Source organism: Mus caroli, unplaced genomic scaffold (genome assembly GCF_978045245.1).
Source record: "Mus caroli unplaced genomic scaffold, Mus_caroli_1 scaffold_15, whole genome shotgun sequence".
Lineage (NCBI taxonomy): Eukaryota > Metazoa > Chordata > Mammalia > Rodentia > Muridae > Mus > Mus caroli.
Window position 1 is genome coordinate 22,616,608 of NW_028227270.1, and position 22,953 is coordinate 22,639,560.

Consider the following 22,953-nt stretch of genomic DNA (forward strand, 5'->3'; position numbering starts at 1 on the left):
GAGGGCCTGAGTTCTTAGAAAGCTCAGGGCTTGCCGTTGTTGTGCAATAGCTGCTGTTAGTCCACCACCCATGAACTGGGCATACCTTGGTGCCCTTCCAGAGCATGATTGGTATATCTTGACACTTTGACCAAGATATCCCCACCCAAGACATGGATAACTGCAATGTCCTTGGGTCAGTTCCTTTATGGATCTGTACAAGACCATGCAATAAAAGCATTTTCCAAGTCCACAGCATGTGTGTTCTCTGGGTGACAGGTGAACTTAGAGAATGTTGCTTTCAGAACATCTGGCTCTTGGCGCCGTATAAGCTGGTACAGTGGGGCTTTCAGTTCCTTCACCTAATGAACTGGTTTGCTAGGTCCCCATCCACTTATGACCCCAATCTTCCCACAGAGCTGAAGACACACAATAGGGGACTGAATAGGGCTGAAGATGAAGGCAGGAACTCCCTGCAGAGCCAGCTGGGTGCTGGATACTGATATTAGCCAGTATGTAAGTCTGCCTTGTTAGAGACTCCGAGCTCAGAGCACCCTGACTGTGAGAAAGCCCACATCTGGCCTGCTAGACCTGTGTACCCACCACATCCCCGTGGCTATGTGCTTCCCCCGGTGAGCCTCTATCTCACCCTTCCCACTCCACCAGTCCCCAAACCTTTTTGACCCCACCGTGACCCCTTTCTCTGCCTCTGCTTACCAAGCCTAACTCATCTATCAGGAAGCTAACAAGAATGGATGGGCTTTCAAGGAGACAGGAAGCTAGGGAGAAAAGGCAAGGGTGGGAAAGTCCCCAGAGCTCTGGGTGCCTCTGTGTTTGGGCCCAGAGCAGACTTGACTCACCTCTCACAGTGGCCTGACCTCTGGTGTGGAAACTAGCACAGTTGGATAGTTGTCAAGTGTCACGGGGCAGGTTACAAATAGCATGGGGATTAGCAAACCCATCAGACACTCTATTCAAGGGCAGGGAGAGTTAACAGTTTAATCTCCGGAGCTCCAGGAAGGGTGTTTTATGGCAAAGGAGGACTACATGCATATATATGACCAGGAAGGGACAGGGTGACCCACTACAGGACTTGCTGGGGATAAGCTTCAGTCTACGAGCTAGGCTATCATGGTAGCATACAAGGTCCCCCGTCTCACTCTTCAGGGAATCCTGGGGGTCCCCATATCCTCTTGTAGAAAGCTACCTGCGAGGTTCTAGGTCCCGGGACTCCCGTCAAGGTCTCAGAGTAGTATAGTAGAAGGGTCACCTGCCCTCGGACTGGCAGTGGCGGCAGAATGGCGGGGGTTGGAAGGGGGGCTGCTTGGCCGTGGACTTTGGCCTGACTTTCCCTGTTGCTCTTCCCCGGGGCTCAGGTATTCCTCAGCCGGCACCCTCCCCCTCCCGAAGCACTGCACCTAGGCTGCTAAGGGACCAGCTCCTTTCTCAGATGCCCGCCTCCGTGTCGCCACTTCACGCAGCCCCAGCTGGACTCGCTGGCACCCACAACTTGGTGGAGCGTGCCCATCTGCCTCCACCCCCCGTCGATCCCTCGCTTGCACTGCCAAGTCTTATGGTTCCAGGGCCGCGAAGCTGACCCTAGTTCTGTGCTCCGGAGCGGCGCGCCGGTGCCTCAGTAGGGCAGCGCCCGGTGGCGGCCAGATCCCACCGGCCAGCCCTGCCCTGCCCTGCCCGGTCGCCGCACCCGCGAGCCGGGCTCTGCCTGGCTCTCTGCACACGGAGGAGGCCCGCCCTCCGCGCCCGGACGGGCAGAGGGTGTGCGTGGAGCCAGGGGTGTGGCGGAGAGTCCCAGGACCAGCAGCACAGGTAAGGGGCTCCCCGGGAACCGCAGCTGCTCCTGAGTCCCCGCAAAGACATTCTCCTCTCCAGGCCTTGCTTTGCTAACCCTCCAGAGCTTTGGATGAAGAGATGTGCCGTTGATATGGGTCTGGCTTTTGGAATATGCAAAGGAGTGTTTAGTAGGGCAGATTTGGCTTTGTGAGGAAACTGAGTTTAAAGTAGAAAAAGTTCGGCTTCGTATGTAATTTCCCATCTATTTGGTTGTCCCTGGGTGTCCGTGTTTTGAGAGCACCTAAGGGGGCCGCTGAAGCGATCCTCCTCGCCTTAGTTTGGATCAGGGACAAACATGCTTTAGTAGGTGTCCTGGAGTGAAAGTACAAATCTAGTTCGGTGCTTCTGCTGTTTGTAGTGCTGGTGTTTGAGAATTTGCCTTAAAACAGGTGAAGCTCAGCGACTGGCTACAAAGCTGAAGACACCAACAAGCCCAGTGAGTTCCTAACAGAACTTGTGGTCCTTACCTGGAAAAGCAGCGGTGGGATTATGTGATTCGGGGGAAGATGTGTTTTAAATTAGCAGGATGCTTTAAGTCTTCCATCTTAGCATCTCCATGAAATGTGGCTTTTGCAAGTTTGAGAGAAATGCATCCTTCACTCCTCTGCTTCTTTTTTTACTCCTCCACTTCCTTCTGATTCTATCACACTCTCCCTGGGAAAAGCACTTCCTAGGACAGCAATGTCACCCGTCTCCTTCCATCACCCAAACTCACCTTCCTTACCCACGAGCCTGGCAAGATGATCTTGGCCTTGCAGCCGTGAGCTGCGTCATAGGATCATGAATGTGAATGGCAGAATATGTTTGAAAGTTTTCTGTGTTTGACTGTGTCCTTCCTGACTTTGGATTGTGTTCGCGAGTGCTACAGTGAGGTCTTGTGCTCTCATTTACCAGACTGAGGCAAGGTCAATGGTTCAAAGATCAGTGCTGTGTGAACCAGCACACCCTTTAACCATTGCTTGCGAGGTCAGGATAGAATACTCTTTTGTTTTTGTTTTATTTTGAGAGAGGGTCTCTCTATTACGTAGCTCTGGCTGTCCTGGAACTCACTCTGTAGATCAGGCTGGCCTCAAGCTTAGAGATCCTCCTACCTCTGTCTCCCATTAATGGTGTGTGCCACCGTGACCTTGTGTCGCCTCGTGGAAGGTGCTTTTCCACTTAGTTCCACTTTTGGTTTCCCAGCAAGTTTTGTTAGCCTTCTGTGCTTGGTAACTACTCTCTGTTTACTTCGTTTAGGCCTCTGTGGAAGTAGGTGGCCCTGTGGAGGAGGGTGACTGACGGCCACTTGCCACCTGTCTGCCTACCTGAGGACACTTGTCTGCCTTGGTGATGGGGCTGGACGTCACCTGTTGGGTCAGATCCTCTCAGGTCATGCCAGTGTCCTGAAACGGAGCTGCCAGTAGGGGCGGGGTGTCCGGGCAGCCTCGGAGTTTGCTTCTTGAAACCGCAAGGATCACATTTTGACAGAATTAAAGTAAAAGTCCACAAACCCACTGTCTTTCTGAACCATCTTTTTGTTTTATCGAAACTGCTGACATTGGGTCACGTGTGGAGGGAGCCTTACAATAGAGTGGGAAATGAAAAGTTGCTGGAGTCTTAAACAGGAAGTGGAAAGTTAGTTACTGGACAAAAGTTTACCAAGATGCTCAGAGAAGTTCTGACATCATTCTAGGCAGTTGTAGATCAGAAACTATTCCTGTTGCTCTTTCCTTATCTGCCTTTTTTTTTTTGGAGGGGGGAGGGCTGGAGAAATGAGTTTGTAGGACTCAGGACAGGAAAAGCCACACCCACACCACCAGTCATTTTATTTATTTTTAAAAAAGATTTTCTTATCTCAGAAGCATGGTCATTGAATTTCCTCTTTTTTTTGATATATTCATGAAATTACACATTTGGGAGTCTTTGAATGCCAGTTCACCTGACTCATAGGCCAAGTCATTGCTCTACAGTAGACCAATGACACGAAGTTCCGCCTCCTGACAGGTCACCCCCTCTGTGATTTCTGCAATGGCCAGCAAGAGATCAGAACTGGTCAGACATACCTGTGCTTAAGGTAATTTTGCATCTATTATTGCTTGCAGAGCCTGCAACTGCGGAGGGAAGGAAACACACCAGGGAACAACGAGGAGGCCTTTTCTTTTCTGGCCATGTCTTCTGTGGGAACTGCTGAGCCAGATGGAGACCAGAGGGACCGGCATGTCAGCAAGCTCATTTTCTTCCTCTTTGTCTTCGGTGCAGCTCTGTTGTGTGTTGGGGTCCTGCTCTCCATCTTTGGGTACCAGGCATGCCAATATAAGCCTCTCTCACACTGCAGCATGGTGCTGAAGATTGCTGGACCTTCGTGTGCAGTGGTGGGTCTTGGGGCTGTGATTCTGGCCCGGTCCCGGGCACGCCTGCATCTGCGGGAGCGACAGCGGCAAGGCCTTCAGGACCCTGACCAATCCTTCTTCTGTGGAGAGAGCCGCCAGTTTGCCCAGTGTCTCATCTTTGGGTTCTTGTTTCTGACCAGTGGCATGCTCATTAGCATACTGGGCATTTGGGTGCCAGGATGTGACTCAGACTGGGCACAGGAACCACTGAATGAGACAAACACCGGAGAAGGAGAACCCCAGATCTGTGGCTTCCTTTCTCTGCAGATCATGGGGCCCTTGGTTGTGCTTGTGGGACTGTGTTTCTTTGTGGTAGCCCATGTTAAGAAGAAAAACAACTTGAGTTCAAGCCGAGATACCTCTGAGGTCGAAGGTGGACACGCCCACAGCACGGAGCCTGTCCACATCACTGTAGGTAAGTGTCTGTCATTTGTGCACTTTCTCAAGTCACAGTGGATGTTGCTTTAAGACTTTACCGTGCTTCTCTAGGGCTGGTGTAGATTCTTTTTCTCAACTCCTCTGTCTCATACTTGAGCACACAGATACCCTATCACCACCACCACCACCACCACCACCACACATACACACACACACACATACACACACACACACACACACACACACACACACACACACACATTGCTGTCCCCGCCTGTGGTATGCCCTGTGGGAATTCTTCTCTCACCAGCAACACTGTCATTTAGCAGACTAAGGCAGTGATGTATTTTATTTTTAAGTAAGTGTGTGTGTGTGTTTAGGGACATGCGCACACGAGTAGGGGTTCCTGAGGCCAGAAGAGGGTGACTCCCCTAGAACTGGAGTTTTAAGCAGTTGTGAGCAGCTGCCTGATGCTGGTGCTGATGCTGAGAACTAACCTTGGAGCCTCGGAAAGAGCAGTATGTGCTTCTAACCCATTGAGCCATCTCTGCAGCCACCCCCTAGCTAACAACTAGATGAATTCAAAGAGAATCTCTCCTCCAGTATATCAGGTTTCCATCAGTGATGAATCGGTTAGGGTCCTTGTAGGAAAGCAGGGTTTCATGAGGTCATTCATTTTCTGGGCATCTCTGTGGCCTCTGGGGAGTGGCTGAGGCTGGCCAGGCGCAGAGAGCACCAGTTGGAAGTGTTTCTTCATCAGGCAAATACATGCTCTTAGCTGGTGATAGACATGAAGGGACCTTCCCCAGGTATTGGAGGCTGGAGAGTTTGCTTAAACACTGGACACAAGTGGCCACTTCCTGTCCTTTCTGTCCTTCATGGCAGGTGCCGTTAAGCTGCAGCTGACAGCTGTAGGAGCTGAGGCCAGAGAAGTCTGAGTTTGCTCGGGGCCATGCTGGCTTGGTCGCCAGCAAATGAGTGGGGCCAGCCTATCAGAGTCCTTCCTTCCCGAGTCCTGTGTTAGAAGTGTTTCTCCCTGTCTAGAACATGCTGGGTTGCAACGACAGTGCCGTGAGCTGGAATTCTAAGGGACTGGAATTCGGGGACAAATTGGAGCTTGTTTCTGGTCTCTTGTCCCTTTTCCTTGGAAGACAGGGGCTCTGTTCAGAGTGAGCAGATACAAGCCCAAACTTTCTTTTAGTTTGATCATGCCTGTGCAGCCAGGGTGAAGGAGGGGCGTGGCACATTGCCATGGGCACCGTATTTGAGCAACTCCGCACTTTATCTAGCACCTGGCTTTTGATGAATTAAGACTCTCACGAGAAAGCGAGAAGAACTTTCTCAGCAGAAGACACCCCTGGGAATCTGCCGGAGTGTGCTATTTTGCCTCACACAGCCGCTTTAGTTGAGTCGTGCTTGTTAGAGGCCCAGCCTATATTGCCTCGGGAGAACTCAGGGCTCTGAATTATAGGCCGGCTTATTTTAAAATGTGGTGACCTGTGTGAACCACAAAATGTACTAGTTTAGGGCCAAGTGTGGTGTTTCTAACCCCACATATTTTAATTCCAGCATTCAAGAGGTGGGGGTGGGGGTGGGGGTGGGGGTGTTGGATCTCCGTGAGTCTGAGATCAGCTTGGTCTACATAGCAAGCTCTAGGTCAGCCAGGGCTATGTAATGAGACCCTGTCTCAAACAAAACAACACAAAATGTACTCATTTAACTTTTTAATTTGCATGCATTTTTGTGTTCAGTGAGTCTATATGCATCTGCACCTGCACACATGTGTGTGCGCATGTGGGCTAGAAGTTGATGTTGGGTATCTTTGTTAGTCACTATGTACCTTATTTTTTAAGAGGATTCCAGCTGTGACCAAAGATTTGCTGATTTGACTAGGCTGCCTAGCCACCCCCCCACCCCCAGAATCCTCCCACTTACTGCCCCAGAGCTGGAGTTACAGACACACACCATCTGCCCAGGGTCTTACTTGGGTGCAGGGATTGGCTTGAACTCAGGTCCTCCTGCTTCTGACGCTAGTACTTTACTGACTGAGCCATCCCCGTTCCTTCACCCACCCAGCTCTATTTTGACTGTTCAATACAATACTGTCTTATACAATGTGCCAGTTGGTGGCACACTCACCTTCAATCGCAGTACTCAGGATGCAGAGGCAGGTGGATCTCAGAGTTTGGGACTAGCCTGGTCTATAAGATAGCCAAGGCTTCACAAAGAAACCCTGTCTCGGAAAAACAAAAACAAACCAAAACAACAGAAAAATTACAATCTCATATTATTAAATACAGTTAAAATATTGCAACACTCTCATCAGCATCAGCTTCCAGAACTTTCCCATCACCCCAAACAGAAACACCTGTTAGACAGCATCCCCTCCCAACCCAGCCTGGTTTACCTGACATGGAACTGTCGCAGGCCCACTTCTCCATCCCAGCGCACTCAAGGGTGTTTCGACCTTTTATGGGGGAGGCCAGATGGATGCCATTAAATGTGTTTGACTTTGTTTTCTAATTTGTGGCTGTGTGTTTCCACAGGTGACTCAGTGATAATCTTCCCGCCCCCTCCACCACCTTACTTTCCTGAGTCTTCAGCAGCGGCTCCATCTCCCGGGGCTAACAGCCTGCACCAGATTGAAAACCCACCATCCTATTCCAGCCTTTTTAACTACGGGTAAGAAGTCCCTTTGACTGTCACCAGTGGGCATGTGTAGTCATTCCAGGCCTGGGCCTGAATCCAGGCCAGTGTCGCTTTTAAGGCTTGGGTGTATCTGGTGGCATGTCCGAGATCCCGCCTCGCTGCTCACACTCAGTCGGAAAACCTTGGGCACTCGGAGGCTGAGTGACGAGCAGTTGCTAGGAAACCTCTGAGCATCTTTATCATTCCTGTAGCTACCCATCTGTGCACTGTCCACTGGGAGCTGCAACGAGGGCTGCAGGCCACTGCTCTGTGAGCTTCGATGCTTCCAACGGCAGAGAGGTCCAGGGCCCCAGAGGACCTTCAACATGTCCAGAAGGATCTTAGTAGTCTAATGGAGAATACCTTGACCTGGCCCAGCTGGACCCCTTCTTTCTCTGGGCCTCAGAGCTTTGAGGAACACTGATGAGAGATAGATGCTACTCAGAGACAGGGCTTTTCTGTGTAGCCCTGGCTATCTTAAAAGATAGACTCTAGGGACTTGGTGCCCATAGCTGCCATCACTCAATAGCTCCCTGGGGATCGAAGAGAACCTCACCATTCATATAGAGTGGGTGTTCAGCCTGGTGAAGGGACCAGAGGATATGAACTCTTCCTCAAGGTACTAGAAGAGCAGGAAGCTCCCCTGTTTGCCTCAAAATTAGAGGGAGAGGTCTTCTAATTAGAGGGGGGAGGGGGTGGGCAGAGGACAGAGCAGGCTCGTGAGTGTCACATAGAGAGTTGGGGACCAGGGTGTTAAATGCACATGTTGGTGTAGCTTGACAAAGACTAGACAATTGTGGACAGACATCTAATAATGAATGCTGTATTTCTTTTCCTCCGATGATTAAACTTCCCCAAACCTAAAACCAATGTCTAGAGGCTTCAGATAACTCCCTGTTGCAGCTGCTGTAGTGTAGTGTACCTCTGGTCTGGCTTTGCTTACGTTATTTTCTGATTTTCATGGTCACCCTAGGTGGGAGGTACTGCCATTAACAGAATATTATAAAGTAACAGAGGCTCAGGAGGGGTGAATTGTGTATCTAAGACAGCCCACTGAGATGGCAGCAGAGTGGAATTGAAACTTTAGTCCCCCGCTGTGGGAGCCTCTCCAGTGACCAGTGTTCCCATCAAGGTTTGGGTTTAGGGTTTTAATTCTCTATTTGCATATGTTCTCATATTTTGTATTCCCCTTAGAAGACAGTGACTGTGTGTTCCCCGGTACTGGCACATATGATGTGTGAGCCTTTCCATGTAGAGCCTTTTCACTGACAAAGGCAGCGACAGCAGGAACCAGGCTGTCTTAAGGTTTCAGCCAGTTCTAAGAAAAATAAGGGATAAGGGGCTGGCAAGATGCTCAGTGGGCCCAAGGGTTTGCTGCCAAGCCAACGACCTGAGTTCAATCCTGGGGACCTACATAGTAGAAGAACCAACTCTTGAAAACCGTCCTCTAACCTCTACACATGCCCCATGATACACTCCCACCCCACCCACGTCTCACACAGATTTTTGAAAAGAAAAAATACGGGGAAAGGATGGACAGCAGATTTATAAAATAGAACAGGCAGGTGTGGAGGCACACGCCTTTAATCCCAGCACTTGGGAGGCAGAGGTGGGCAGATGTCTGTGAGTTCTAGGCCAGCTGGGACTACTACATAAAGAGAACCTGTCTCAACACAGCAGCGACAACAAAGTAATATACAGGAGACAGCTCCTCAGCCTGGGCTGAGGCTCCTGGGAGCATGACACTCAGAAAAGCCCAGTGCTTAGGGGCTGACACATTTTCATCAGGTCCCCTCATGATCTTGCTCTCTCTCTTTCCAGCAGGACCCCAACTCCTGAGAACCAGGGAGCAGCCTCTGAGAGAGAACGGGAGCTCATATACACCATTTCTGGGCAGGGTTCATCCTCAGAGAGATCATACACTGGACATCTTCCACTGGACCTGCCCCCTAGATATGAAGAAAAAGAAACTGCCCCAGCCACACCCTTGGGTGCCCCTTCTGATTCATCCCCACCATGAGCTATGGACTCAAGCACAGTTTTATATATACCATGGATTGCTATTTTATTTAATTTGTTTTTTAATAAAACATACATACCATTGGCTGCGTTCCCATTTTTCTGCTATAGCATCAAAATGAAGTGAGCAGTGTTTCAGGTTAGACCCTGTTGTCTGTGCTTCAGACCACAAGGAAGGTAGGGCATGATCCTGCCAGGAACCATCAGGATTTGCCTATTGAGACCTGCAATGCTAGGAGCTGCTGGCCTTGTTTGTACTGGTGGATAAGGAACCTGAGGCTCAGAGAAGCTAGTGGATGTCTTCAAGGTCGCAGGACTTCTAACAAAGAAGCTGTGAATGTGTATGTGTGTATGTGTATGCATATGTGTGTGCATATGTGTGTGTGCATATGTATGTGTGTATCTGTGTATGTGTATATGTGTGTGTATGTGTGGATATGTGTGTGCATATGTGTGTGTATGTGTATATGTGTTTATGTGTGTATTTATGTATATGTATGTTTCTGTGTGTATGTATGTGTATGTATGTGTATATGTGATTATGTGTGTGTGTGTGTGTACATCTCCTCCTTCTCAGCCCTTCCCTCTCCCTTTTTCCCATTTCCCATACCCCCTCTCTCTGCTTTAGGAGCCTCAAGGCCTCATAGTACACTGAAGCCTCTGAATAAACCGGCATGTGATTTCCTTGGAGGCTCTGTTCTGCTTTATTTTTGAGACAGGATTTTGCTATGTTGCCCAGGCTAGCTTTGAACTTGTGCTTCTCACGCCTCAGCCTTCAGAGTTCTGGGATTATATCCCCCATCCCCCACCCCTACCCCCACCACACCCCCGTCTCTGTGCCTTCTCCATAAACTACAAACCCTGCAAGCCTTGGTGTGATCTAGCAGCCAAGTGTCTGATGATTGAGGGCAGGGGGGTGGGCCTGGGTAATTGTGTGCCTTACTGACTGGTCACCTGTCTGCCTTACTGACTGGTCACCTGTGAATTGCCACTGTGATTAATCAGGGTGGCTTTTGGGGCCAAAAGTTGTAATCTGTTTTCAAATTGGGCATTTATTGGATGGAACTGCTCTTGAAGTCTGTGCTTTTTTTTTTTCCTCCTGTAAAGTTAATTATTCACATTTTAAAATTAGAACAAAGCACACATTATCGTCACTTCCTTCTGTGGTTATTTGTTTAAAATGGCCAAGCTGAGACTTCTAGGTAGAATTGCTCAAGTTACGAGTCTTCATTTATAACCCAGAGCCTGTTTAATGACTCAAAGTTGGATTTTGTGACTGAGGGCTTTGTTTTTATGTGGTTGTAAAGCTAAGCAAACGGTTAGGAATGGTCAGGAGTAAGTGTGACCTTGTGGTCATGGAGGTTTGTTTTAACCCGTCAGCTCTGTGGTCTTCAGGAGCTTGGGGAGTGGAGCCAGAGGCTATGGCCTCCCAGCAGAGGCCTGGCCTCTGTGAGCATGCTACTGCAGAACTTAGATGGCTGGAGGGAGAGTTGGGCTGGAGCATGTCACAGACACATGGACAAGTGACTGAGGTGACTAACATATCAAAGTGGACCTGGCTGCCGGTTCTCCCAGCATTCCAGTCCCTACCAGTTACAGCGATGGCTGGCATATCCCGCTCTCTACCCTGAACTCTCCAGCCCAGGGGCAGGGTGCTCCCCAGGGGATCCTCCCTACAGTCCAGGAGCAGGGTGCTCCCCAGGGGCTCCTCCCTACATAATCCTGCCATTCTGGTTACCTACCCATCTGTCTACCCTTTACCCTCCTGTCTCTTCCTTCCCCACCCCCAGACCCCACAGACTGGCTCAGCCTCATCTTCACTCTGGACTTTCCCCGGTGTCCCTGCCTCTGACTATTATCTCCCTTTTATCCACCATAAGCCTTTACCTCCTCCATACCTAGGAGCAGCCACATCCTTCCTGTTTTATTTCTGTTTTTTATTTATCAGAAGGAACCATCTTGTGGTGGTGGTGACGATGATGACAATGATGATGATGGTGGTGACGATGATGACAATGATGATGGTGGTGATGATGATGATTTATTTCTGGTGCTATGGGTTGAACCCTCTGTCTGGTGCATGGTAAGAACGTGTTCTATGAATCACATGCCCAGCCTAAGTGAGCCATTTTCAGCTGAAAACTCCTTAGCATTTAGTCCACGTCCCACACTCTATTCACCACTTCCTTCCCCTGCAACAAAGGCTCATGCTCATGAAGCAATCATTCCCTACTTCCCCCTTCTATATCCTCACTCCCAGCTCCTCACAACGCCCTGCTTTCTGCCACTCTGGATTTATCAGCTTTGGATATTTCATACAAGTAGAATCATACAATACAAACTTTCATGCTGGACGTCTTTCGTTTAGTACCTTTTGAGGGTCATCCATGTGATAGCATATATCACCACTTCATTCCTTTTTTATGGCCAAGTAATATTTCACCGTATGGATATACCACAGTATATCTATCCATTTATCTGCTGACATACCACTTCATCCTACTAATAGTAAGGTATGAGAGTCCAAGGTTTTCTATATCCTCACCAACACTTGTTTTCCTTTTTAAAAAATAGACTGTAACTTTCCAACATGACTGTTGCGGTGAGTTTTGGCTGCACCGCTTTGTGCTCCTGGCTGGTTGCACATGTACACCCGCCCAGGAACTATCTGGAATCCACGAATGGAAAACACACACACACACACACATATGGCAGTTAATTTTAAAATACCTTGGCTACCTCAAAGGTTGAGCACTCCTAAACCTTTCCACTGCTACTGTAGGTCCAATGGTCATTTCCCTGAAAACTCACATGGCTAGTTGACTTTATCTCCTGTCACTACTGCATCTGCTTCTGCCCGAGTCTCCCAATTCTCCCTGTATCTTACCCTCGAAGCTCTCAGTGTCCCACCCCATGCCCACCCATTGGTCACTGACATCTTTATTGATAGATCAAAAGCCAATTGGGGACCAGGACCTTCAGCATCTGGATGCACAGGTTCAAAGCATTAGCACCAATCTTCAACACATGACACACAGTAGTAACACATGAATGCAGTAGTAACACCCGACACACAGTAACACATGACACACAGTAGTCTTTCGCAGTAGCTTTGATCGGCATTTCCCTAATGACTAACGATGTTGAGTCATGTGATGGCTGATTTCAGTTGTCAACTTGGCAGAATCAGGAGTCACCTGGGAAGGGAGTCTCAATAGTGGATTATCTAGGTTAGCTTGGCCTGTGGGCATGTCTGTGCAGTTAGAAAACTCACCCTGAATATGCATAGTATCAGTTCCTGGACTGGGCTATGAATGGAATGAAAAGGAGAGTGAACTGAGCTCTGGGCACTGACTCTGTGCTGACTGGCTATGACCAGCATTTACTGCCTCCTGGGCTTGAGGGAGTCTTGCTCCACAGTTACAGAGTGCAACTGAGCCAGGCAAGGTGTGGTGGGGTAAGAATATCTGTAAAGAGACCCCAGGAGGCCGTTGTGTGAAGCTCTGAGGTGAAGCCTGTGTAGATAGAGACTCCAGGATGTCGGGGGTGGGGGGGTGCCAGTGGCATGGCACATCTGCTGAAGAGCCCAAGAGAGGCTGTGTGCTACAGGTCACAGAGCTGGAGCGGAGGGGTGTACCAGGAACATTTTAGAGCTAGAATGAGTCTGTTCAAAGGGACGAGTACTTTTCTATGTGTTCTTGAACACCAAGCATTGCTAGCCGCACAAACTCACTCTGTTCTACGGTTTGCCTTCCAAACTCCAGCAGGAGTTTACTTCAGTAAGTCATGAGTTAATGGCATTAGGAGGTAAAGACTTGGGCTGGCAAGATGGATCAATGGGTAAAGGGGGCTTGCAGCTGGGTTAGGACCTGAATTCAATTCCCCCATCTGCATGGTAGAGGTAGAAAGTCAGCCCCTAGGGGCTGTCCTCCGACTTTCATTCACATGCAGGAGAGAACCTGTGTAAACCTGTCAATACATAAACAAAGAAACAAACAAACAAATAAATGTGTGTGTGTGTGTGTGTGCGTGTGTGTGTGTGTGTGTGTGTGTGTGTGTGTGATATTTATATATTTATTTCAGAGTAGAAACTTACTCTAACTTCACAATGTGTGGAGGAGCAGGCCATCAGGATGGATTCCCCATGATTGGATTTTGGTGGCTTTCTAAGAGAGACACAGAACAAACCTAGACACACAGAGAAAGGCAACCCCTGTCATGATGAAATCAGCAGGGGCCCTCACTAGAGCCTGTGCTATGCTTCGTCTCCCAGACCGTGAGCTAAGTGAACTTCTTTTCTTTTTAAGGTATCCTGCCTCTGGTACTCTGTTATAGAGTGAAAACTGACTGGCACACAGATCTTACTCCAGACTCCGTGTTTATGATGCTGGGAAGTCACATTGCAAAAAAATTCAGGTGGGGTGACCCTCTCATGGTGGAAAGTGCCACCATGCTGCCTCTGTAGAAACCTCTGTGAGGTCCTTGCCTTATCCTGGGACTGCTGAAGTGGACCCCCAGGCCACCAAGCCTGCTGAAGTCAAAATAAGTTTTAGGTAGTAATTCTTTTTGGTATTTCAACACCTGAGTGAGGAAGAAGGGGAGAAGCCAGGGGAAGCAGGAGCTCAGAGTGAGAGAGGGCCAGACAAGCACATGTTCAGTTTCTACTTTGGCATTTGGAGTGGGGTGGTGAGAGGGTCCAGAAGTGCTGTGGTGGCCCCTTGATGTCCCCCTGTGGGTGTGACCTAGCTGTGTAGTTGCAGTACAGGGGGCTCAGGCCATGGGGACCTCTCTCCTCTGAGGGGACTGTCATTCTAGAGTGGACCTCAGACAGGGAGAACAGGAGACAGAGTTCTCTTCACACTAAAGCAGAAGCAGCCTGCACAGTTGTGTTGCCAGCTTCCAGGAGGGCAAGAGCCAACTGGAGTAGCTGCTGGATGTGTACAGTCCCTCCCTCCAGTGAGTGCAACCATGCTTGTCAGCTAAGACATGCTGGAGACAGAGCTTCTTAGGAGCAGCAGAGACCACAAACATCTGGAGAACCTCTTCCTGCTTTCCCAACTTCTGAGGAGTCCTGCTTACACTTTCCAGACGTTGGTATTCTGTCTGGACTTCACCCCCACAGATACCTGGCAGCAGCCAGGTAGGCCTGACCCACTATAAAAGGGGCTGCTTGTCCCCTCCTCTCTCTCTTGCCTCTCTCTTGCCTCTCTCTTGCCCCTTGTCCTCTTGCTCCCCCTCTCTTCCCATTCCCTTTTCCCCTCTCTCCACATGGCCATGGCCAGCCTCTACTTCTCTACTCTCTCCTTCTCTCTGCCTTTCTCTGTCTCTACTACTCTCTTAACTCCCTTCCCCATGCTGTGAATAAACTCTATTCTATACTATACTGGTCTCTCAGGGGGAGAGGATGCCTTGGCATGGGCCCTCCAAGGCACCCCCCTCACCCCACCAGAACATATCTCAATAGCTCTTTCTCTTTTTATGATCACAACACCAGCTGGTACTGAGAAACCTTGAGGGAAGGTCTGTGGGGTCAGAGCTGGTCCCCAGTGTTGTCACAGGCGTCTCACTCTCCTTGTTTCAGCCTCCCAGGTAGGAAATCCTGGGCTCCTCTAGGTATGGTTTCGTCTCTCTGTGTCTCTTATGAGGCCAAGAGCTGGTCCAGCGGGCTTGTCAAGGCAGAGATGGAGAACACCACTGGATTCAAATGAAAACAGCTTGAGGTTGCCCAAGTAGGACTCAGCATGGAAAGGTCCCAGGCAGGGTTTCTTCCGGCCAGGCCCTGCCAACCCCTGGTGAATCAGGGAGATGAGTTTTCCCAAGAAGCTGGGCTGGGCTTTGCTAGCTACGCCCTGATTCTGGCCTCCCATACAGCGGCAGCGAGCAGGGTGAAGTCATGAAGCACAGTGTGGAGGCGGTGGGCAGGAGGAGGTGAGCTGACTCCAAGGGGAACCATGCATGGTTGCCTAGAAGCCCTCCTGGGATTGATCTTGCATACTTGACATTCCTGGAGTATCAAGCATGCTGCCACTAGCCCAGAGTCCCCTGGGAGGAGCAATGTGGAGGAAGAGAATGGAGGAAGGATGAAGCTTTCCCTAATTAGGAATGCTTACACACTCTGTGTGTGTGTGTGTGTGTGTGCGTGTGTGTGTGTGTGTGTGTGTGTCAGAGAGAGAGAGAGAGAGAGAGAGAGAGAGAGAGAGAGAGAGAGAGAGAGAGATATTGATTTTCTGGCTAGATGTGGCTTGTGTGGTTTGGCTCTTTACTGTGATCTCCAGCCCACACCAGAGCGTGCCACCCAGGTTGAGGTGAGGCCACCCATAGCATGTGGTGTGGGAGTGTTACTATGACCCCTAGGATGAAGGTGACAGACAAAACACTGGGCTGGTCCTAAGTACTGGGCTGTGGGAGGCTTAGAAATCCATGATGGCAGATGAGCTCCCTCAGCTGCCCTGTGCCATGCCAACATACTCACAGGACAGTTCCTTAAGGGCTTGGAACTTACCACCTAGTCTGCCTACAGGCATCAGCTGAAGCATGTAGAATATTAGGGGTCTTCGCCAAGGGGGAGGGTGCCTCTTTTCTGGAGAAACGGGTGAGGGACCAGGATGGTGTCCAGGGTTTTCCCAGGCCAGACTGTGCATGGCTGATTCTCTCTCAAACTTAGCATCTTCCTGCATCTTCAGACCCTGCCCAGGCAGTAGTGCTTTCCTTCAGGAGCTGCTGTGGTGAAGGGCTCTTCAAGGCCCAAGGGTGATAAGTCACCTTGCCGGAGTCTGTTTCCTACGCCTGAGGTCTCCTTTCCCCCTTTGAGTCTGAGGACAGTAGAGTTGCGGGGACCATCCTGCTGCTGTGGTGGCTCTTGCTGTCCAGGAATTTTGACCCAGGCAGCCTCCGCTCATGGCATGAACACCCTGCTGAGATGCAGCCTGCTTCCATGGCATGGACATGCTGCTCTGAGGTGCTACAAAGCCTCTTGTTGAGCTCTGTGCGTTTCCCTCCTGTGCTGAGATGGTCCAGGCATGTAGTTTCCATCACAGCACTGCTTCCTGCATCACTCGGAGACCAGGTCCTCACAGCTATGCAAGTCGTAAGTTTGTGGGAGCAGCCAATCACACCTCTCCCATCAGGCATCATCTGTCTGTGTGCGGCACCGCTTGGTTCTGGAAAGGAAGGAGTATCACAGCCCAGGTTTGTAAGAGGCTCCCTCATCTCTTTCCAGAGCAGGTTACTGACTTTAGGAAACTTTCTCTCTGGAACCCTGTCAGGCTGGACGGAACTAGAACATGGTGAGGGGAAACGTGGACATCGTGGCCTCAAAGGCAAGTTTCAGGTTCAGTGTGAGGCTTAAGACAAGCCTGCCAAGGACACCTTTGCTCCTGGGCAGGTTCTTTGGAGTCCCTGGCCTGGAAAGAGAGTTCTTTGCTATACTAGTAACACCCTCTGGAAATGTCTTGAGCATCCACTGCTGGTGGGAGAAACCAGGAGCCAGAGTCCACTATGACCCCAGCCTGTGGCCCCTCCTGCAGGGCAGAAGGGATGGCCAGTGGCTGTGGAGGACTGTGTGAGAAGGGAAGACCTTCTGAACAGCTGTAGTTAGCTGAGAGATGCTCAGTGACAGATAGTCAAAGACGAATTCACAAGGGTCCTGGCCAGGCTGCCCACAGAGAAGCAGGGAAGGTTGGTGGGTAGAGCCCTTCCCTTCATTGGGGTTACTCTGTGCTTTGTGGGGATGGGCTTGTTGCAGGGAAATTTAAAAAAAAAAAAAAAAACAACAGGACTGACAGGCTTCCAGCACAACCGCCAGCAACCAGTGGACCACATGGCTCCGGCCCGGGTGATCTCAACTCAGAGGTCTTTCTGGCCGGTGCTCCCAAGTTCCTAGGCGAATTGTTGCCACGCCAGCCCCACCACAATGATCATCCACTCATCAACGCAGTAGAAACAAAACTCTTGAAGCTTATAATTAATTAAACAGATTTATTTATCAATAAATTTTCAATTTATAAAATGCCAATACAATAATTTCAGAACCAATTGATAATGATAAAAGCTGCCCACCTAGATTAGACAAATATCTCAATCATTCTATTCTTTAGCATATCCTAACTACTTGTGCTATTTAAAGCCACGCTGGTTCAGGTTCTTCTTCCTGTCCATCCACTTCCGTCTAGACCGCCCTCCCTCTCCCTGAGACACCCTCTGTCCCTGTAACTCTTAGCACTGCCTCCCTTTCCCTGTCCAATCACAGGCCTCCTGTTGCCCTAATATTTAAGTGTGAGTGGAGAGGGAAAATCCTGTCACACCGGCTATCAGCCAGGATAAGGAGGAAAGCATATTCAGTTTTAAATATTTTCCCTGTTTAGCTCTGTTCCCCATTTTTAAAATAGGGTTATTTGGTTCTCTGGAGTCTAATTTCTTGAGTTCTTTGTATATATTGGATATTAGCCCTCTATTGGATGTAGAACTGGTAAATAACTTTTTCCAATCTGTTGGTTGCCATTTTGTCCTATTGACAGTGTCCTTTGCAATTTTATGAGGTCCCATTTGTTGATTGTTGATCTTAGAGCATAAACCATTGGTGTTCTGTTTGGGAAGTTTTCCCCTGTGCCCATGTGTTCGAGGCTCTTCCCCACTTTCTCTTCTGTTAGTTTCCGTGTATCTGGTTTTATGTGGCGGTCCTTGATCCACTTGAACTTGAGCTTTGTACAAGGAGATGAGAATGAATCAATTTGCATTCTTCTACTTGTTGACCTCCAGTTGAACCAGCACCATTTGTTGAAAATGCTGTCTTTTTTCCACTTGATAGTTTTAGCTCTTTTGTCAAAGATCAAGTGATTGTATGTGTGTGGGTTCATTTGTGGGTCTTCAATTCTATTATAATGATCTACCTGTCACTGTACCAGGACCATGCAGTTTTTATCACTATTGCTCTGTAGTACAGCTTGAGGTCAGCGATGCTGATTTCTCCAGAGGTTCTTTTATTGTTGAGAAGAGTTTTTGCTATCCTAGGTTTTTTGTTATTCCAGATGAATTTGAGAATTGCTCTTTCTAACTCTATGAAAAATTAAGTTGGAATTTTGATAGGGATTGCATTGAATCTATAGATTGCTTTCAGCAAGATGGCCATTTTGACTATATTAATCCTGCCAATCCATGAGCATGGGAGATCTTTCCATCTTCTGAGGTCTTCTTCAGCTTCTTTCTTCAGAGACTTGAAGTTCTCGTCATCCAGATCTTTCACTTATTTGGTTAGAATCACACCAAGATACTTTTTATTGTTTGTGGCTATTGTGAAGGGTGTTGTTTCCCTAATTTCCTTCTCAGCCTGTTTATCCTTTGTGTAGAGGAAGGCCACTGATTTGTTAAAGTTAATTTTATATTCAGCCACTTTGCTGAAGTTGTCTTTGTTTATCAGGTTTAGGAGTTCTCTGGTGGAGTTTTTGGGGTCACTTAAGTATATTATCATATCATCTGCAAATAGTAATATTTTGACTTCTTCCTTTCCAATTTATATCCCTTTGACCTCCTTTTGTTGTCGAATTGCTCTGTCTAGAACTTCAAGTACTATATTGAATAGATAGGGAGAGAGTGGGCAGCCTTGTCTTGTCCCTGATTTTAGTGGGATTGCTTCAAGTTTCTCTCCATTTAGTTTGATGTTGTCTACTGGTTTGCTGTATATTGCTTTAACTATATTTAGGTATGGGCCTTGAATTCCTGATCTTTCCAAGATTTTTGTGAAATGCCTTTTCAGCATCTAATGAAATGATCATGTGGTTTTTTTTTCTTTGAGTTTGTTTATCTAGTGGATTTCATTGATGGATTTCCATATATTGACACATAGTATTACCTGAGGACACAGCTATACCACTCAGGTATATACCCAAAAGATGCTCCATTAAGTCCATAGCAGCATTATTTATAATAGCCAGAAGCTGGAAGGAACCAGATGTTCTTCAACAGAGGAATGGAGACAGAAAATGTGGTACATTTACACAATCGAGTACTAATCAACAAGCATTAAAAACAATGAACTCATGAAATTTTTTCTTTTTTCTTTTTTCTTTTTTTTTTTTTGGCTTTACGAGACAGGGTTTCTCTGTGTAGCCCTGGCTGTCCTGGAACTCACTTTGTAGACCAGGCTGGCCTCGAACTCAGAAATCCGCCTGCCTTTGCCTCCCAAGTGCTGGGATTAAAGGCGTGCACCACCACCGCCCAGCCATGAAATTCTTAAGCAAATGGATGGAACTAGAAAATATCATCCCAAGTGAGGTAACCCAATTACAAAAGAACACACATGGTATGCACTCACTGATAAGTGGATATTAGCCCAAGATACAATTCACAGACCACATGAAGCTCAAGAAGAAGGAAGACCAAAGTGTGAGTATTTTGTTCTCCTAAGAAGGACCAGAGCACCCACAGAAAGGAACACAAAATACTCATGGGAGCAAATATGGAGACAAAGTGAAGAACAGAGACTGAAGGAAAGGCCATCCAGAGACTGTCCCACCTGGGGATTCATCCCAGATACAGTCACTGAACTCCAACACTATTGTGGATGCTAAGAAATGCTTGCTGAAAGGAACCTGATATGGCTGTCTCCTGAGAGGCCCTGTCAGAGCCTTACAAATACAGAGGCAGATGCTTGCAACCAACCATGGCACTGAGTGCTGGATCCCCAATGGAGGAATTAGAGAAAGGACTGAAGGAGCTGAAGAGGTTTACAACCCCATAGAAAGAACAACAATATCAATCAACCAGACCCTCCAGAGCTCCCAGGAACTAAACCACCAACCAAGGAGTACACATGACTCCAGCTGCATATGTAGCAGTGGATGGCCTTGTCAGGCATCAATGGGAGGAGAGGCCCTTGGTCCTATGAAGGCTCAATAGATGCCCCACTGTAGGGGAATTTGAGATCGGAGAGACGGGAGTGGGTTGGTAGGTGAAGGAACACCCTCATAGAAGCAGGGGGAGGGGGCATGGGGTAGGGGGTTTCCAGGAGGGAGCGAAACCAGGTAAGGGGATAACACTTGAAATGTAAATAAATTAAATAAATAAATAAAATAAAAGTATTTTCCCTAAAAACAATTTTGAGAGTTTTTCTTTTGTTATTGGTGTTGTTTTTTGTTTAACACACACATAAACACTTTGGTATTTCAGGTTTCATGATCTTTATCCATTCTCTTATTCTGGGACATTTAGGTTGCTGCCTGTAAATAAACAGTAGAAAGCAAGGGGAGCAGCCGTGAGTTCTTGCCGCTGCCTGGCCATCTTGCATAGGCGATTTGTCACATGCCAGATATCAAGCTACCTGTCTTTCCAGCCTAATGGCTCCATCGTCCTTGCTAGCCCCGTTTTGCAGTTTCATAACAAATGTTCAGCCAGAGGTTAAGTCTCAGCTGCCTCCCAACCCAAAGTCAAGATAAAGGATCCGTTCCTTACTTGCAGGGATGAATCTGGGGTGTACTAGGGTGTGAAGATTGCCAACGCAGGGTATCCACCTGCTTAAACAACGGAAATTCATTTTCTCATGACTGGAGGCTCTGAGTCCAAGGTCCAGGGCTGGCAGGGCTGCTGTCCTGGAAAAATTCCTCATGGCTGCAGTAGCTGGCATCTCATGATGTCCTTACATGACCTTTCTCCATGATCACACTCCTGATAATTGTTTCCTTCTCTGGGAAGTTCTCATAACCTGTAGCATTACATCTTCACCCTTATGACCTCATTTCCCCATCACTGTCTCTTTCAAGGCCCTCCCTGCTCAGCCATATAGAGGTTAAGGCCCCAACCTGTGAATTCTACTAGGATACAATTGATGCCATTGCAAATGAAAGAGTTCGTGTGCACGTTTCTTTAAGAGCAAACGAGACCCTCATCACCTCTCTGTGTGTCTCCTATCAACTTGTGTATCTCATTTTTAATTGACTCAGTGCTTAAATGTATGTTCAGATAGTTCCAGATTTGGGCAATCCTTTGAGATGTTTATATGTCTCTATAGCATCTTTGCAAACTCCCTAGCTTTTTGGCACCTGCTACCCATGCTGTACTCTGTGCCTCCCCCACCCCAGAACCAGAGGCTGACATCTCTTCAGTGCTGGGCTATGATCTGGAGACATATAGACTCCTCCTGTGCTCAGCAGGTCCATAGAACCAAGGCTTCCGATAAGCATAACTGGTGTTAACATTCCCAATTTAGGTTTAAGGTAGAGTCCTTTCTCCTTCACTTTGGCTTTGTATGTATAGTTTTTCTCTTACCCTTAAACTCTTGTTTTGTTTTTAGGTTTGCTTATTTTCTTTCATGTGTATTGTGATGGCTTGTATTTTTGGCTCAGGGAGTGACACTATTAGGAGGTGTGGCCTTGTTGGAGGAGGTGTGTCGCTGTGGGTGTGGGCTTTAAGACCCTCACCCTAGCTGCCTGGAAGTAAGTCTTGTCCTATCAGCCTTCAGATGAAGATGTAGAACTCTCAGCTCCTCCTGCACCATGCCTGCTTGGATGCTGCCATGCTCCTGTCTTGATGATAATGTACTGAACTTCTGAACCTGTAAGCCAGCCCCAACTAAATGTCCTTTGTAAGACTTGCCTTGGTCATGTGGTCTGTTCACCGAAATAAAACCCTAACTAAGACAGGAAGGAATGTTTTGCCTGCATGTGGGTACCTAGTACCTGTAGAAGTCAGAATAGGGTATAATTTCCCTGGAACGAGTTATGATTGTGAGTCACTCTATATGAGTGCTGTGAACCAAGCTTGGGTCCTCTGCAAAAGCAGCAAGCACTCTTGACCACTAAACCATCTTTCCAGCCCAACTCTTGATTTTTTTTAAAGTATCATATAAGATGCCTGTGGTGGTTTGAATATGCTTGGCCCATAGGAAGTGGAGGAGAGGCCTTGTTGGAATAGATGTGGTCTTGTTGGAGGTAGTGTACAATTGTGGGGGTAGGCTTTGAGAGCCCCCTCCTGGCTGCCTGTGGAAGACAGAGTCTGTAGTGGGAATTGGTTAAACGGCTTTGGCTCCTGGGGTGGTGTGTGTACTGCACCCATCCAAGAGCTCTCTGGATTCTTAAATGAAAGACACACGCATGCACGCACGCACGCACGTGCCTGTTAATTTTGATATGCCTTGACTAGCTCAATGGTTGGGCATTTCCAAACCTCCCCACGGCTCTCACTCCCTCCCTTCTGGTATTCCTGAATTAACACCCTCCAAATCTACATTTTATCTTTGCTGCCCTGTTACTTTCTGGATAGTCCCCCTCCCCACCCCCCATAGGGCTGCTTTTCCCGTCCACCTACATTGCTGGGTGATTTCTCTCCTGTGGCTCTTAAATCAGATCCCTCTGCCTCCCAGTCATGGCGATTCTGCCTCCTTTCTCTCCGATCTGTTCCAAGCCTGGGAATCCTAAAAGTCCTACCTCTGTCTGTCCTGTCCAGCCATTGGCTGCTGGCATCTTTATTTACCAATTGGAACCAACTGGGGGCAGGGCTCCTCAGTGTCTTGCATGCAGACATTTATCTAAGCAGGTTTGAGAACCAAAATTAACATTATAACAGAAGCAGCATTGGGCTGAACCCACTTCAAGAGTCTTCTCCTGGCTGTCTTCAGATCAAGATGTAGACATCTCGGTTCCTCCAGCACCATGTCTGCTTCAAGGCTGCCATGCTTTCT

At 48.3% G+C, this 22,953-nt stretch overlaps 1 protein-coding gene across 4 annotated transcripts; it reads left to right on the plus strand.

The window, feature by feature from the left end:
* Window positions 1-970: 970 nt before the first annotated feature.
* Window positions 971-9,360, plus strand: Tmem171 (transmembrane protein 171). 4 transcript variants are annotated; one of them, XM_085830889.1, is made up of 6 exons: window positions 971-1,113; window positions 1,356-1,806; window positions 3,067-3,304; window positions 3,912-4,614; window positions 7,124-7,259; window positions 9,087-9,360. In XM_085830889.1, exons 4-6 carry the CDS (start codon window positions 3,978-3,980, stop codon window positions 9,283-9,285), a joined length of 972 nt encoding a protein of 323 aa, XP_085687015.1. In that variant the 5' UTR covers window positions 971-1,113; window positions 1,356-1,806; window positions 3,067-3,304; window positions 3,912-3,977; the 3' UTR covers window positions 9,286-9,360. The 4 variants fall into 4 exon arrangements, with proteins under 4 accessions (XP_085687015.1, XP_029340855.1, XP_085687016.1 ...); XM_029484995.2 differs by lacking the exon at window positions 3,067-3,304; XM_085830890.1 differs by lacking the exon at window positions 3,067-3,304 and having other exon boundaries at window positions 9,090-9,360.
* The last annotated feature ends 13,593 nt before the right edge of the window (window positions 9,361-22,953 follow it).